General features: G+C 59.7%; 1 protein-coding gene across 5 annotated transcripts in view; it reads left to right on the top strand.

The window, feature by feature from the left end:
* LOC101316201 (cytochrome P450 11B1, mitochondrial) overlaps window positions 1-12,461 on the top strand; it is a 43,226-nt gene extending 30,765 nt beyond the window's left edge. For 2 of the 5 annotated variants that reach the window (XM_073794877.1, XM_073794874.1), the window contains exons 2-10: window positions 5,153-5,332; window positions 5,681-5,836; window positions 6,785-6,984; window positions 7,097-7,300; window positions 7,571-7,725; window positions 9,251-9,417; window positions 9,854-9,932; window positions 10,027-10,224; window positions 10,358-12,460. In XM_073794877.1, the coding sequence (XP_073650978.1) occupies window positions 5,241-5,332; window positions 5,681-5,836; window positions 6,785-6,984; window positions 7,097-7,300; window positions 7,571-7,725; window positions 9,251-9,417; window positions 9,854-9,932; window positions 10,027-10,224; window positions 10,358-10,471 (1,365 nt within the window). In that variant the 5' untranslated portion in view covers window positions 5,153-5,240 and the 3' untranslated portion in view covers window positions 10,472-12,460. Of the gene's footprint in view, window positions 1-1,660; window positions 5,333-5,680; window positions 5,837-6,784; window positions 6,985-7,096; window positions 7,301-7,570; window positions 7,726-9,250; window positions 9,418-9,853; window positions 9,933-10,026; window positions 10,225-10,357 lie in introns of all 5 variants that reach the window. The other 3 variants (XM_073794876.1, XM_073794875.1, XM_004320123.4) reach the window with 3 other exon arrangements.
* The last annotated feature ends 844 nt before the right edge of the window (window positions 12,462-13,305 follow it).

Below are 13,305 nucleotides of genomic sequence, written 5' to 3'. Positions count from 1 at the left end.
AAGGCCAGAAACTATCAAACTCTTAGAGGAAAACATAGGCAGAACACTCTATGACATAAATCACAGCAAGATCCTTTTTGACCCACCTCCTAGAGAAATGGAAATAAAAATAAACAAATGGGACCTAATGAAACTTAAAAGATTTTGCAAAGCAAAGGAAACTACAAACAAGACGAAAAGACAACTCTCAAAATATTTGCAAATGAATCAACGGACAAAGGATTAATCTCCAAAATACATAAACAGCTCATGCAGCTCAATATTAAAAAAACAAACAACCCAATCCAAAAATGGGCAGAAGACCTAAATAGACATTTCTCCAAAGAAGACATACAGATGGCCAACAAATACATGAAAGAATGCTCAACATCATTAATCATTAGAGAAATGCAAATCAAAACTACAATGAGATATCATCTCACACCAGTCAGAATGGCCATCATCAAAAAATCTAGAAACAATAAATGCTGGAGAGGGTGTGGAGAAAAGGGAACACTCTTGCACTGCTGGTGGGAATGTGAATTGGTACAGCCACTATGGAGAACAGTATGGAGGTTCCTTAAAAAACTAAAAATAGAGTTACCATATGACCCAGCAATCCCACTACTGGGCATATACCCTGAGAAAACCATAATTCAAAAAGCGTCATGTACCAAAATGTTCATTGCAGCTCTATTTACAATAGCCAGGACATGGAAGCAACCTAAGTGTCCATCATCGGATGAATGGATAAGGAAGATGTGGCACATATATACAATGGAATAAAAAGAAACGAAATTGAGCTATTTGTAATGAGGTGGATGGACCTAGAGTCTGCCATACAGAGTGAAGTAAGTCAGAAAGAGAAAGACAAATACCGTATGCTAACACATATATATGGAATTTAAGAAAAAAAAATGTCTTGAAGAACCTAGGGGTAAGACAGGAATAAAGACACAGACCTACTAGAGAATGGACTTGAGGATGTGGGGAAAGGGAAGGGTAAGCTGTGACAAAGTGAGAGAGTGGCATGGACATATATAACTACCAAACGTAAAATAGATAGCCAGTGGGAAGCAGCCGCATAGCACAGGGAGATCAGCTCGGTGCTTTGTGACCACCTAGAGGGGTGGGATAGGGAGGGTGGGAGGGAGGGAGACGCAAGAGGGAAGAGATATGGGAACATATGTATATGTATAACTGATTCACTTTGTTATAAAGCAGAAACTAACACACCATTGTAAAGCAATTATACTCCAATAAAGATGTAAAAATAAAATAAAATAAAATAAAGAAAAATAAAGTTACTTGAGAAACACCCAGTACCAGAAGAACGCTCTGACCCTACGTTGTCCCACTGAAAGCAAGAAGCAAGAGTCCCACGGGAAGGTATCCCCGCTATGTGGGGAGGATTGGAGGGCACCCTTATCGCCAAAGATGGGGGGATTTTGAGTCTGAGAAAGGGGCATAAAAAAACTTTGTTACTTCTTCATTAATATGATACCCCAAGCAAAAATCCCTCTGTTATATCAAATCTTCTCAAATAACACATTCTTTGCCTAAACAGGTATGTAGACAGGCATCTCTGGTCACTTCTTAGGTCCTATACCTGTGGGGCCTCCGTACCTACAAAATTAAGTTGGTTTCTTTTCCTTCTGTTAATCCTTCTCACATCAACTAGATCAGACCAGCCAGAGGAGCCTAAGAGGGCAGAGGAAGTCTTTCCCTCCCCTACAACATCCACAAAGAGAATCAAAGGGACACCCTAAAACAGAAAAACAAAACACCTGAAAGTGAAAAACTCACTGGATGGGCTTAACAGCCAACCAGATGCAGGAAAAACAGAACAATAGAAAACCTGAAGACAGGTGTACAGAAAATGTCCAAACTGACACCCAGAGAAAGAAAAACAAAGCAACGCACCGACCTGGGAAGAGGGGACGCGCAGGTCAGAGTCCAATATCTGGCCTCCGTGTAACCGGAGTCCTAGAAGGAGAGGCGGAGAGATGGACAGAGCCGATCTCTGAAGAGAGAACGGCGGAGACGACAATTTTTCAGGATGAGCTTGGGCCATCGGCCCACAACCCAGAAAGTTCAGTGCAGCAGGTCCAAAGAAAAACTCACACAAGGAAGACCAATCTCAGACGTACGACAGCTGAACCGTGGAAAGTGATTTTTAGTCAGTGAAAATCTGAACATCTGCCGGAGGAAAGCCAGGCCATACCTTTAGGCAGCCACACCCCAGCCATGTCTGCTCTTCCCACAAAACCAGGAGAAACGGAAAACCTCACGGACAATCACTTCCAAACGCTGTAGAAAGAAGACACCGGTCACCAAGACTTCTCTTCTAAGGAAGGGAAAATCCGCTCCAAACGTGAAGGTAAATGAATATGGCTCGACACAAAACAGTTCAGCTGTCGCCTTACCAGCAGATCCCACTGCAAGGCACGTTTAATGCACATTGCATTTAGAAATAAAACATTTGACAACAAGAGCCCCACGCAGAGGGGGTAACAGAAGTGAGGTGCGGAAACAGCTCCATTGGCATCAGCCAGTGTAGACGTCAAGGCAAAGAGCAGCGCGAGAGTTAAAGGCAGAGGGAGAGTTCACATCCATGAGGGATTTGGGGAACTCACTCGGTACCTTTCCTGGCTACAGTGGCGTTAAGCAGAAACCAGTCGCTTCACGCGTTTGGACATTAAGAACAATTCCAACTCGTAAAGCCTCCACACCCCATCGCTCCCAGGAGAAAACAAAAAAGATTTGGGGCAGCACAATGATTAAAATATTCCAGAACAAAACCAGACCTAAACAGCCTCAAGGCCTGGCAGGAAAGGCAGCGAGGCCAAGCACACAGCAGCAAGGCGGAGAGGCTGAAGCCCGAGGATCTTATTTTCCATCTCAAAAGCCGGGAAAGTGACAGCAAATCCAACCCAGAACAAAGGGCCTGAAAAAAGACACAGCGGAAGCTGGGAGGGGGAGGGGCCGCTTCGTGGGAGGTTGGAGGTGCCTGTACCCAGGGGAGGGGCGGCTAGGGGGGTAGGCAAAGACCAGACACCCCATGGGCGGGCATGCTTTGGGGTTCGGATGGCTGACTGGCGCCCGCGGGATCCCGGAACCTTGCTCGAGGGGGTAGGGCCGAACCTCAGGACCGGCAAAAGCTGACCTGAGGCCGAGTCCGAGCCTGCTACACGGCGCCCACCGCCCGTGACCTGCCCAGCCTTCTAGAACCTTCAACGCTGCCCGTGACCTGCCCAACCTTCTAGAACCTTCAACGCTCCCCGTGTCCTGCCCGGACCCTCTGGAACCTTCCCCGCCCCTGCCATCCCCGTGTCCTGCCCAGACCTTTTGGAACCTTCCTCGGGACGCTGTGTCCTGCGAAGACCTTCTGGAAACTTCCCAGCCTGCGTTCTGCTCAGACCTTCAGACCCTCCCTGTGGCCACCTTTCCTGCCCAGACTTATGGGACATTTTCCGCCCGCCCGGCTTGCTCGGCCCCAGCACAGGAGGAAGTCTGCAGAGGGGGCTGCCAGGCTGGGCGGTCTGGGAGGCACCAGGACTTCAGCGCAACTACCGGAGCCCGCGGTGCCGGCGCCTCAGGGTGCAGCCACCTCTGCAGTTCCTCGGGGCAGGGCGTCGGCTTTGGGCTGACCTGTATGTCCAGCACCCTGCGGCAGAATGTGTAAGGACGGGGAAAGCTGGCACACGGCAGAGCCCCGACAGCCCCAAGGGCAGACCAGGAGAGGCCGGGAGGGGCCGCAGGGTGGAGGAACGGGCAGCAGGAGGCTGGCCGGCCCGGGCCGCTGCGCCAGCACAGCAAGGGCAGGCTGCGTCTCCTCGGCCCAAGGACAGCTCTTACACCATCTGGGGCTGAGGCACGTCGTACATCTCAGCTTGACGAGGGGCCTTGGCGGTTCTGACTCATTGCCCCAGCCGAATATTCCCCGAGGAAGTGTCAGGAGCAGGGAACGGATTGAAGTAGAATGACCAGTAACATCAGGTCGTCAGCCGCCCTGCTAACCCCACACATACCCTCCGTCCTGCCCCCAGAGCCTGCGCTGCGGTGGCCTCACCGCCTCACCCCCGTGTCAGGGTCAGGGCGCTGGGGCCCCTCTGCCACACTGGGCGGGACGGGGGGGCCTTGGGAGTGACAGAAGCTCCGGGCATCAGTAGCCTGTTGAGGAAATGGGAACGGCGACAGCGCTACCCACCTCACGAGAAGGCTGCCAGGCATGGGTGAGACGAGTCAGGGCCCCAAACCGTGGACCCCCTCTTAGGGGTGGCTCCAGCTGTGTGCTTGCTGGCCAGGGTCCCTGGGAGAGGGGGGAGTCCACAACCACACCCCCGTCATAGACTCTGCCCACGCCGGAAGCACGGGTTCCGGGGGGAAAGGAGGCTGCGGGCCCCGAGCACAGGCCCCGTGGGGGGAGGCGGGGACCTTTCACCCTCCTGCCTGAGGAGGGCCTTGCAGTCCACCCCCCCAGTGACCCCGTCTTCTAGGTGCTCTCTGCTCCTCAGTGGGACCAGCAAGCCCAGACAGACAGGGCCTCGGCCACATCAGTGCCCTGGCAGTCCCAGTGCCACCGCCAGTGGTGTCTTTGCATCCCCCTCTCTGCCCCCATGAGACTGGGAGACTCCCTTGCTGGCTCCTGCCTCCACTCCCTGGACCCAGCACAGGGCCTGGGGAAGAGTGGACGAAACACATGCGGCCTCAAGAAACTAGAGCAAAGCCCTCGGCACTGCTCCCACTCTGGTCCTTGTAGAAAAGGGATGAAAATACCCAAGGTCCCCTTTCATCCCTTGCTAAGATAAGGCACCTATCCATCTTGCTTCTTTCCCTCACTGGATGGGGAGGGAGGCCTCTTTCCCTCAGCCCCACCCCATCGGGTCCCTGCTCCAGACCCTGTCCCTGCTCTCTACAGCCACCCCCGAGCAGACCTGCGTCACTGCCGGACTCGGCGCCCGTCCGTCTCTTTCCTCCCCCGCTGGAGGCCTCCAGCCCTGACCGCTGGTCTGGCCCAGGGACACTTTCTCCTCTGACGTGATCCAGTCGGCCGGTCCAGCGAGCCCGGGGAGATAAAAGGATGGGGCTGAAGGGGGCGGGGGCGCAGCAGGATGGCGCTGTGGGCAAAGGCCAGAGTGTGGATGGCAGGGCCCTGGCTGTCCCTGCACAGGGCACGCACACTGGGCACCAGAGCCACTCCGACCCCCAAGGCGGTGCTGCCCTTCGAAGCCGTGCCCCGGTGTCCCGGCCACAAGTGGATGCGGGTGCTTCAGATCTGGAAGGAGCAGGGCTCTGAGAACATACACCTGGACATGCATCAGACCTTCCAGGAGCTGGGGCCCATTTTCAGGTAAAGCTCTCCCTGCCCACCTCGGCGAGAGCACCCTAACTTTCTGTCCCTACTGGCAGCTGAGTCCCTGCTAGGCGCAGGGGCGCCTGGGGAGTGGGGGTGAGGGGCAGGGAGGGGAATCAGCGGGGCAGGTCTGTGCCTTCGCTGCTGCAGACTGCAGCCTTCTTGAGCACGGGGCCGTGCATGGCTCGTGGCTGGGAGCACAGAACGCAGACCCCAGAGGAGGGGAGGCTTCAGTGAGGCGGCGGGAGGGACGACCCGCTCCGGGTCAGCGGCGGACTGGTTCTGCTGAGTGGGGCCCCGGGGAGGACACGGCGCCATGGCAGGGCTGGGAGCTTTGTCCCACAGGTATGACGTGGGAGGGAGACACATGGTGTTTGTGATGCTGCCCGAGGACGTGGAGCGGCTGCAGCAGGTGGAGAGCCCTCACCCCCGGCGGATGTTCCTGGAGCCCTGGCTGGCCTACCGACAGGATCGTGGCCTCACGTGCGGCGTGTTCTTGCTGTGCGGGCGAGTGGGGATGCGCACGGAGGGGGCGGGCAGCCTGGGTGCAGAGAGGAGGCCAGCCAGGGAAGACCCCGAAGCACGCCTGCCCGGGAACCATCCGGGTGGGTGGAGAGAGGGTGACCACTGGCTCCAGATGCAGATCGTGCCCATCCCCTGGGGGTCGTGTGTGCCCTGGGGCGGGGGAGGGGAGCCCGGCCCCTTCCTGCAGGGTCAGAGGAAGAAGGATGATGCCTGCCGTCGACGAGCCCCGCACCTGCACAGGCCTCCGAGGCGCTTGCGTGTGGGTTGGACTTCTCCCCTCGTCCAGGTCAGGGCCCCCCTGGAGGCCCTGCAGGCAGCGGCCCGTCGGCACCGGGCTCTGCGTGGGTGTATCAGGAGAGACACGACTTGATTCCTGCCACATTGCAGCAGGAGGCTCTGCAGGGAGGGGGCGGTGGGGCTGGCACAGAGGCAGCATCGCAGGAGCCGGGAGATGAAGGTCTCCAGGGGCCTTGCCCACTCTGGGGTGTGACGAGAGCAAAGCTGGGCCAGGCCTGCCTGGGGGCTCAGCCCCCTTCCTCACAGCAAAAGCCTCAGCCCCAGAGAGGGCCCGGGGGGCAGACGGGTGTGCCAGGCGCGGGGCCTGCCAGTTTGCACGAACCCCCGCAGCAGGCTCAGGCAGAGGCCCCCGTCTCCCCTGGGCGAAGCGCACGAGGCTGCCCCGAGGAAGAGCTGCCGCCGAGGCCCAAACGTGGGCAGCCAGCCCCCTAGGAGCCAGCAGGCGGCCCCCGCCTCGCCCGCTTCCCTCTGGGGAAAGGAAGGTGGGGTACAGGGCCGCGGCCCCCTAGGAGCCAACAGGCGGCTCCCCGCCTCGCCCGCTTCCCTCTGGGGAAGGGAAGGTGGGGTACAGGGCCGCGGCCAGCTGCTGACTCTGGACGCCCTGATGCCCCGCTCTCTGCTCGACAGAAACGGACCCCAGTGGCGTTTGGACCGACTGAGGCTGAACCCAGACGTGCTGTCGCTGCAGGCTGTGCAGAAGTACACGCCCTTGGTGGATCGGGTGGCCAGGGATTTCTCCCGGGCCCTGAAGGCGAGGGTGGTGCAGAATGCCCGAGGGAGTCTGACCCTGGACATCAGGCCCAGCATCTTCCACTACGCCATCGAAGGTGTGGGCTCGCCGCCACCGGAGCGGGCTGGGGTGGGGTCAGGGAGGGCCGGGGGCAGGTGGTCGTGAGGCCCTGCGCTGCCTCGGGCTCAGGAACCCCCTCCTCCCCGCAGCCAGCCACTTAGTCCTTTACGGAGAGCAGCTGGGTCTCTTTGCCCAGCACCCGAATCCTGACAGCCTGAACTTTATCCACGCTCTGGAGGCCATGTTCAAGTCCACCGTGCAGCTCATGTTCGTGCCCAGGAGCCTGTCTCGCTGGACGAGCGCCAGCGTGTGGAACGAGCACTTTGAGGCCTGGGACTACATCTTCCAGTACGGTGAGGGCGGGGGGTCAGGCAGTGCTGCGGCCAGGGACCCCAGGGCCCCCTCCACGCACCACAGTCTGGGGAGAATGGAGGCCACAGGAGGGACCTGTGGCTTCTTCATGGTCCCCAAGAGAGCTGGCAGTGAGGCTGGACTGGGCTGTTCCGAGAATGGGGGTAGGACACGGAGACCTGGGGTTATTGAGGGCTGAAGGGTAGGAGGATGACAAAAAAAAGTGCTTCCCAGCACCAGACCCAGGGCCTCTGTCTCTGTGTGTCCCGCAGCCAACAGAGCCATCCGGAGGATATATCAGGAGTTGGCCCTCGGCCAGCCGTGGCGCTACAGCGGCATCGTGGCGGAGCTGCTGCTGCGTGCGGACATGACCCTGGACACCATCAAGGCCAACTCTATCGACCTCACTGCCGGGAGCGTGGACACGGTCAGGCCAGCGCCCAGCCCTTCCCATGGAACAGGGAGCCCTCCTGCCTCCAGGCTGCCCCCTCCCATGGCAAACGTCTCCTCCAAGCCCCTCCCCAGTCTACGGCTCCAGCTTCCCAACTGAGAAGGGGGAGCACGGGAGCCAGGCCTCAAAGGCAGGAGTCTGTGGTTACTCTCGTGGGAAGCCACGCTCCAGGCAGAGTGCAGAGTGGACGAGGCCCAGGGACATGCAGCAGCAGAGACCCCGGGGACCGTCTAGGTCCTGGGGCGGGGGGGTGGGGGGGAAGGGCCGAGGCGCGGCTGGAGGCCCACACAGGGGACCTTTCCCAGGGACAGAGTACCTTTGGCTCTCACTCAAGATCCTTTGGCAGTGACAGACTGACGGGAGGGACAGCAAGGGGCTCCAGTGTGTGGGCGGGACAGCAGGTGGCTGGCAACACGGCGCAGTGGGCAGGGTGGGCCCCGGGGTGTGAGCGCAGCCGAAGCTGCCTGTCTCTGGACCGAACCTGCATCTGCCAGCACCTCTGAGCGCCTGCTGGGCACCCAGGATCCCGAGCAGAGGCACAGGCCCCTGGGGCAGACACTCCCTGAGCAGGGGCTGTGATGCCACCACAAGGTGAGAGAGCCCAGGGCAGGGCCTGTGCCTCAGGGGGTAGCTCTGGGAAGGCTTCCTGGAGAAGGAGGCCTTTGCGCTGGGTGTGGACAGGCCAAGAAGAGGAGGCTGGGAGGGCAGCAGGCCAGGGCCTGCAAGAGCGGACAGCAAGGAAGGCTGTGAGGCTGAGCGGGGGGAACAGGGCACGTGGGCAGAGGAGGGCAGACAGGGTCAGGGCCCCTGTCAGGAGGGGCTTTGGGCACCGGGCCTGTATCCAAGGCTAGAGGGAGCCAGTGTAGGGAGTGTCTCGCTCAGACTCCTGCTCCCTCTCGGGCCACAGCGCAGAGAGCGCGGACTAAAGCTGACGGAGCAACAGGGAGCCGTATCTGCATATCAGGAGATGCCAGGGGCGCGCTGCCTTGGGGACGGCATTTAGGAGATATTCAGCTTCCCAGATCTCAGGCTGGGCTGGTGGACACCTCTCCCTGCACATGGAGATGATCCAGGAGGAGGAAGCAGTTGGGGCCCGGGGTGGCTGGTTCATGTCAGGACCCCATGTTCGGACCTGCCTGTGGCTGGCCAGGGAGGTGACCCACGGGGAGCGGATGGCCCGGGGCTCCGGAACCCTCCCCGCTGAATAGATGGCAAGAGTGGGCACCTCCTGGGCCCAGAGGAGGGCGCGAGCCAGGCTCTGAAGCGGCTGCAGGAGGCCCGGGTCTTCTCTGAGGTTGGGGACACCCTCCCCGAGGGATTCGGGGGAAGCAGACAAGGTGGCTTCAGGATCTTGACGGTCAGCTCTCTGGGCTTTGTCATCTCCGGGCACGCAGGTCCCCTGCCCCAGGAGATGGCGGCCATCTTTCTGGGAGGGGCGCCCTGGGGGTGGAGGGGCGCAGCCTGTGCCCGGGTCTGAGCCCTGGCCCCGTGGCTCCTGCAGACGGCCTTCCCCTTGTTGATGACTCTCTTTGAACTGGCTCGGAACCCAGAAGTGCAGCAGGCCCTGCGCCAGGAGAGCCTGTTGGCCGAGGCCAGGGTCTCAGAAAATCCCCAGAGGGTGACCACGGAGCTGCCCCTGCTGCGGGCGGCCCTCAAGGAGACCTTGAGGTAGGCGCGCTAGACCTGGGCTCCCCCCCGCAGCCCTGGCCCCGCCGTCGGGACAGCCCGCTCGCCGCGGCTTGCAGGCAGATCCTGGGGCTGCTGGTCAGCAGCTTGGCCCAAGGCTACATCCCCCTGCGCCTCCTCTTCCTCTCCCTAAAGGGATGGGGGTGCCTCTTCCTCTGGGGTCCCACCTCAGTGTCCCGGGACCGTCGTCGGTCGTGTCCTCATTGGCCCGGGGCTGCTCAGGCCGGGGCAGCTTAGGCTGACTCAGGAGAGGCAAGGAAGCAGCTCCTCGGGATTCGGGCTTCCCAGGGCCAGGAGCGAGCTGTGAGGGCGCTGGGGGAGCTGCCCTCGGGCCGTGGGCGCTGGGCTAGGGAGGCTGCAGAAGGGAAGCGAGGGCCCTGTCGCAGCTGAGGACCCTGTTGGCCGCCCCTGTGCACAGGCTGTACCCCGTGGGTGTCTTCTTGGAGCGACAGGTGAGCTCAGACTTGGTGCTGCAGAACTACCACATCCCGGCCGGGGTGAGTGAGGCCACAGGGCTCCCCTGCCAGACACCCCGCCCTCTGACCTTCACCCGCAGGGCATCTGACCCTGCCCCTCCCCACCTGTCTGCAGACATTGGTGAAGGTGCTCCTGTACTCCCTGGGTCGAAACCCCGCCATGTTCAGCAGGCCCGAGCGCTATGAGCCCCAGCGCTGGCTGGACAGCCGAGCCTCTGGTACCAGGTTCCCACACCTGGCCTTTGGCTTTGGCGTGCGCCAGTGCCTGGGGCGGCGCCTGGCAGAGGTGGAGATGCTGCTTCTGCTGCACCACGTGAGTGGGCCTGGGCGGGGCCGGGGCGGGCAGCCTCGTCGGGAACCTCAGGCTTCTGCTCCTGGGGCACCCGCCCTCAGGGCCCTGGAAGGCAGCGGAGGCCGGCCAGGCAGAACCCGCGCCTCTGTCCTAGGTGCTGAAAAACTTCCTGGTGGAGACGCTGGTGCAAGAGGACGTAAAGATGATCTACCGCTTCGTGTTGATGCCCTCTACCCTCCCCCTCCTCACCTTCCGGGCCATCAGCTAGTCACGTCGCCACTCGGTCGGGCTAGTCACACCACAAGCTCCCTCTGCCTGACCCCAGGCCACCCCTCTTTTCTCCCATGGGCCCTGCTTCCTGAGCCACACCACAGTCCAGGCAGCGCGTTGCACAAATGGAACAGCCCAGCCCTCCGAGGATCAGGGCTTGCCAGCCTGTGCAGCAAGGCCCGAGCAGAGCTGGAGATGAAACTTGGTCGCAGGTCCTGGCCATGTGCCCGGTCCCACCAGGGCCCTGTCCTGCAAGGAGCACCGTCTGAGGGCCTTGGAGCCCCTGTTGCCCCAGCTCCAGGCTCCCTGTGTGTCCATCCAAGCAAAGGGGCCTCAGACGCCGCCCTCTGCCGCCCCGTCCAGTCTCTATGCCCTCTGCTAAACTCTGCCCCCACGCAAGAGATGACAACGTGGGTGTCCCCTGTCCTGCTCGGTACCATTTCCAATGCCGTCCCTTTTGTCTGCAGTGCTCTGGCGTGGACTTGCCCTTCAAGCTGGGCTGCTAGCTGTCCATCTACCTGCTCCACTCAGTCCGCAGGGGCTCCTCCTGGCAGTGCCAGCCCTCTGGGATTGTGGCTGAAGTGCCCAGCCGAGGGCCTGCATAGGCAGGTCAGCAGTCATGTTTACTAGAAGGGTAGCTACCAAAGAGCCAACTTGGACATCTGGGTCAATGGTATGCATCGGACAGCAGGAGGCATGTTGACCGCCTCCGGCAGGAGTTCGGGGGCCACAGAGAAGCCTCTAGAGGAGGGCGTGGGGCCATCTCGTGCTCCCTTTAGGGGAGCCGGTCTGGAGGGCCCCACTGCCCTCGTGCAGTGCCCCGTGCCCCAGAGCAGAGCAGCCACCTTAACCTCATGGGTGGAAGAGGCTTTGAACAACTGAGAGCCAGCCGGGGTCCCCTAGTTGGCAGGAGCGTGTCTGTCCCATGCCACCTGGGGTCAGGTGACACCCCCAGGAAGAAAGGGGGCCCAGAGGCAAGAGGGGGTGCTGGGGCCTCTCCACTCTCCCTCCCTCCCCACTCCCACCTCGTCTGGTGAGAAGCAGGTCCTCAGTCCCGGCGAGGCAGTAGGGCAGGAGGAGGAGTTGTGTTTCTGGCTGCGCCAGCCCTGCTGGCACTGAGCCACCCCGATGGCATCTGTTCGGTGCCAAGATCCCTGGAGGAGAACAAGGGCTTGCACACCCCTCGCCACTCCACTCCACCCACGGCGGAAGAGGCCTGCTGCCACCAGTGGGTCTTCGCTGTGGAGGGGGACTTGGAGAATCATGGAGAAGAGAGGACGTTCCAGACTCTGTGGTCGCACAGGCACAAGCTGGAGCCCTGGCTTTCCCACGTGGGCCCAGCCCTCAATCCCTCCGAGGCGCAAGCTTCTCCTCTGGGAATTCTGTATAATTACCATTGCAGCGGGCCTCAAGGGCCCACAGGGAGACCGGCGCTCGGAAAGTACCCGGCTTTCTGGCTCGACCGGCACTGAATAAACGCGGATTTCTCTTCCCACTGCTCAGGAGTTGTCTCCTTGTTTGTGGCCCTGCTCTGTGGTGAGTGGACGGTGTGTGACGGCAGGAATGGAATGAAAACCTCGTTACCCTGGGGTCAAGGTGTGTCATTCTGCGAAGCTTGGCACGTGTGTTTGCTTGAGCTTCACGGCAGCCCTGAGAGGCACCCACTGTGCTCGTCCCCATTTTGCAGGCGAGGAAACTGAGTTCATCCACCTGCTAGAGTCTCACAGCGCATCCTTGGCAGGGGTACCACCGAAGCCAGGATGCCAGTCCCATCTCTAAGGCCCTCAGCGCAGCTCCTTCCCGTTGAAGGGCCTTGGCTTGGGAGTGATCGTGCCCATCCTGGAGACAATCTCCAATTGAAAGCATCTCTGGATGCTTTCAAGATCGTCTCTTGGTTTTCCGTGTTTCTCCAGTTTTCCCGTATCAAGCCTACGTAGGAGTCTCTTTTTCCTTATCCTGCTTGGAATTTCCCATGCCTTTCCAGTGTGTGTCCATCTGGCTCTTTCTAAAAGTCTTCCAGGTTATCTCAACAGTCTACTGTGTAATCGTCATAATTCTTATGCCTCTTCACATCTTTCAAGGTAGAAATAGTATTGCCTTTAAGAAGCCCGATGCCAAGACCTGGAACATCTTCCATGTTCCGTGTGCCGCTGGGGCCTGGTTTGAGGCTGTGTCCTCCAGTTGCCCAAGGGTTATCACTTTCCCAGGGCCACTCTTTGTATTAATTACACAGCCTGGGGTTTCCTCTGAGGCACGAGTAACATAAATCCTAACCCACCGTGGGGGCCTGTTCTCAGTTCTCAGCGGGAGCGCATATCGCCCTCCATCCCAGCCTCAGGAAGCTGGGCCTCTTCCTCGCCTCCCCACGGTGTTAGGCGGCAGGTTTCCAGGCTGCATCTTCAGCGTTGTTGTAGTGTTTTCAAATCTTGCCTTTCCGTGGGGTTCTGATTGCAATTTCTAATCTTACTCGTGTCCTAGGCCTCTCGTCCTTTCCCCCCACTAACTGGGGCCACCGGATCACTAGACTTGCTGCCTTGTGCCCAGACCTCCCCTGGTGGCTGCTGTGTACTGGCTTCTGTGGTCCCTCCTCCCTGGCCCAGGTCCCTCCTTGTTTCAGGATCCTGAAGAGGTCCTGTCCTTTCTGCCAGCCCAGAAATGCACTTTTGACATGTTTTTGGTTCTGTAGAGCTACCGGAGTGGGAGGATTTTCAGAGCATCAGCTCCGTCCCTTTGCTCGAACCTGAAGACCTTCAGTGGCACATTTAAATAGGCAGTCGGTGGCTGCCCCGGGGGGAGGACTGGGCATCCCCATAATTGTCAATCAAATCTCTG

Source organism: Tursiops truncatus, chromosome 17, assembly GCF_011762595.2.
Source record: "Tursiops truncatus isolate mTurTru1 chromosome 17, mTurTru1.mat.Y, whole genome shotgun sequence".
NCBI lineage: Eukaryota > Metazoa > Chordata > Mammalia > Artiodactyla > Delphinidae > Tursiops > Tursiops truncatus.
The sequence above is the reverse complement of the archived record's forward strand: the minus strand, read 5'-3'. Positions and strand labels throughout refer to the sequence as shown.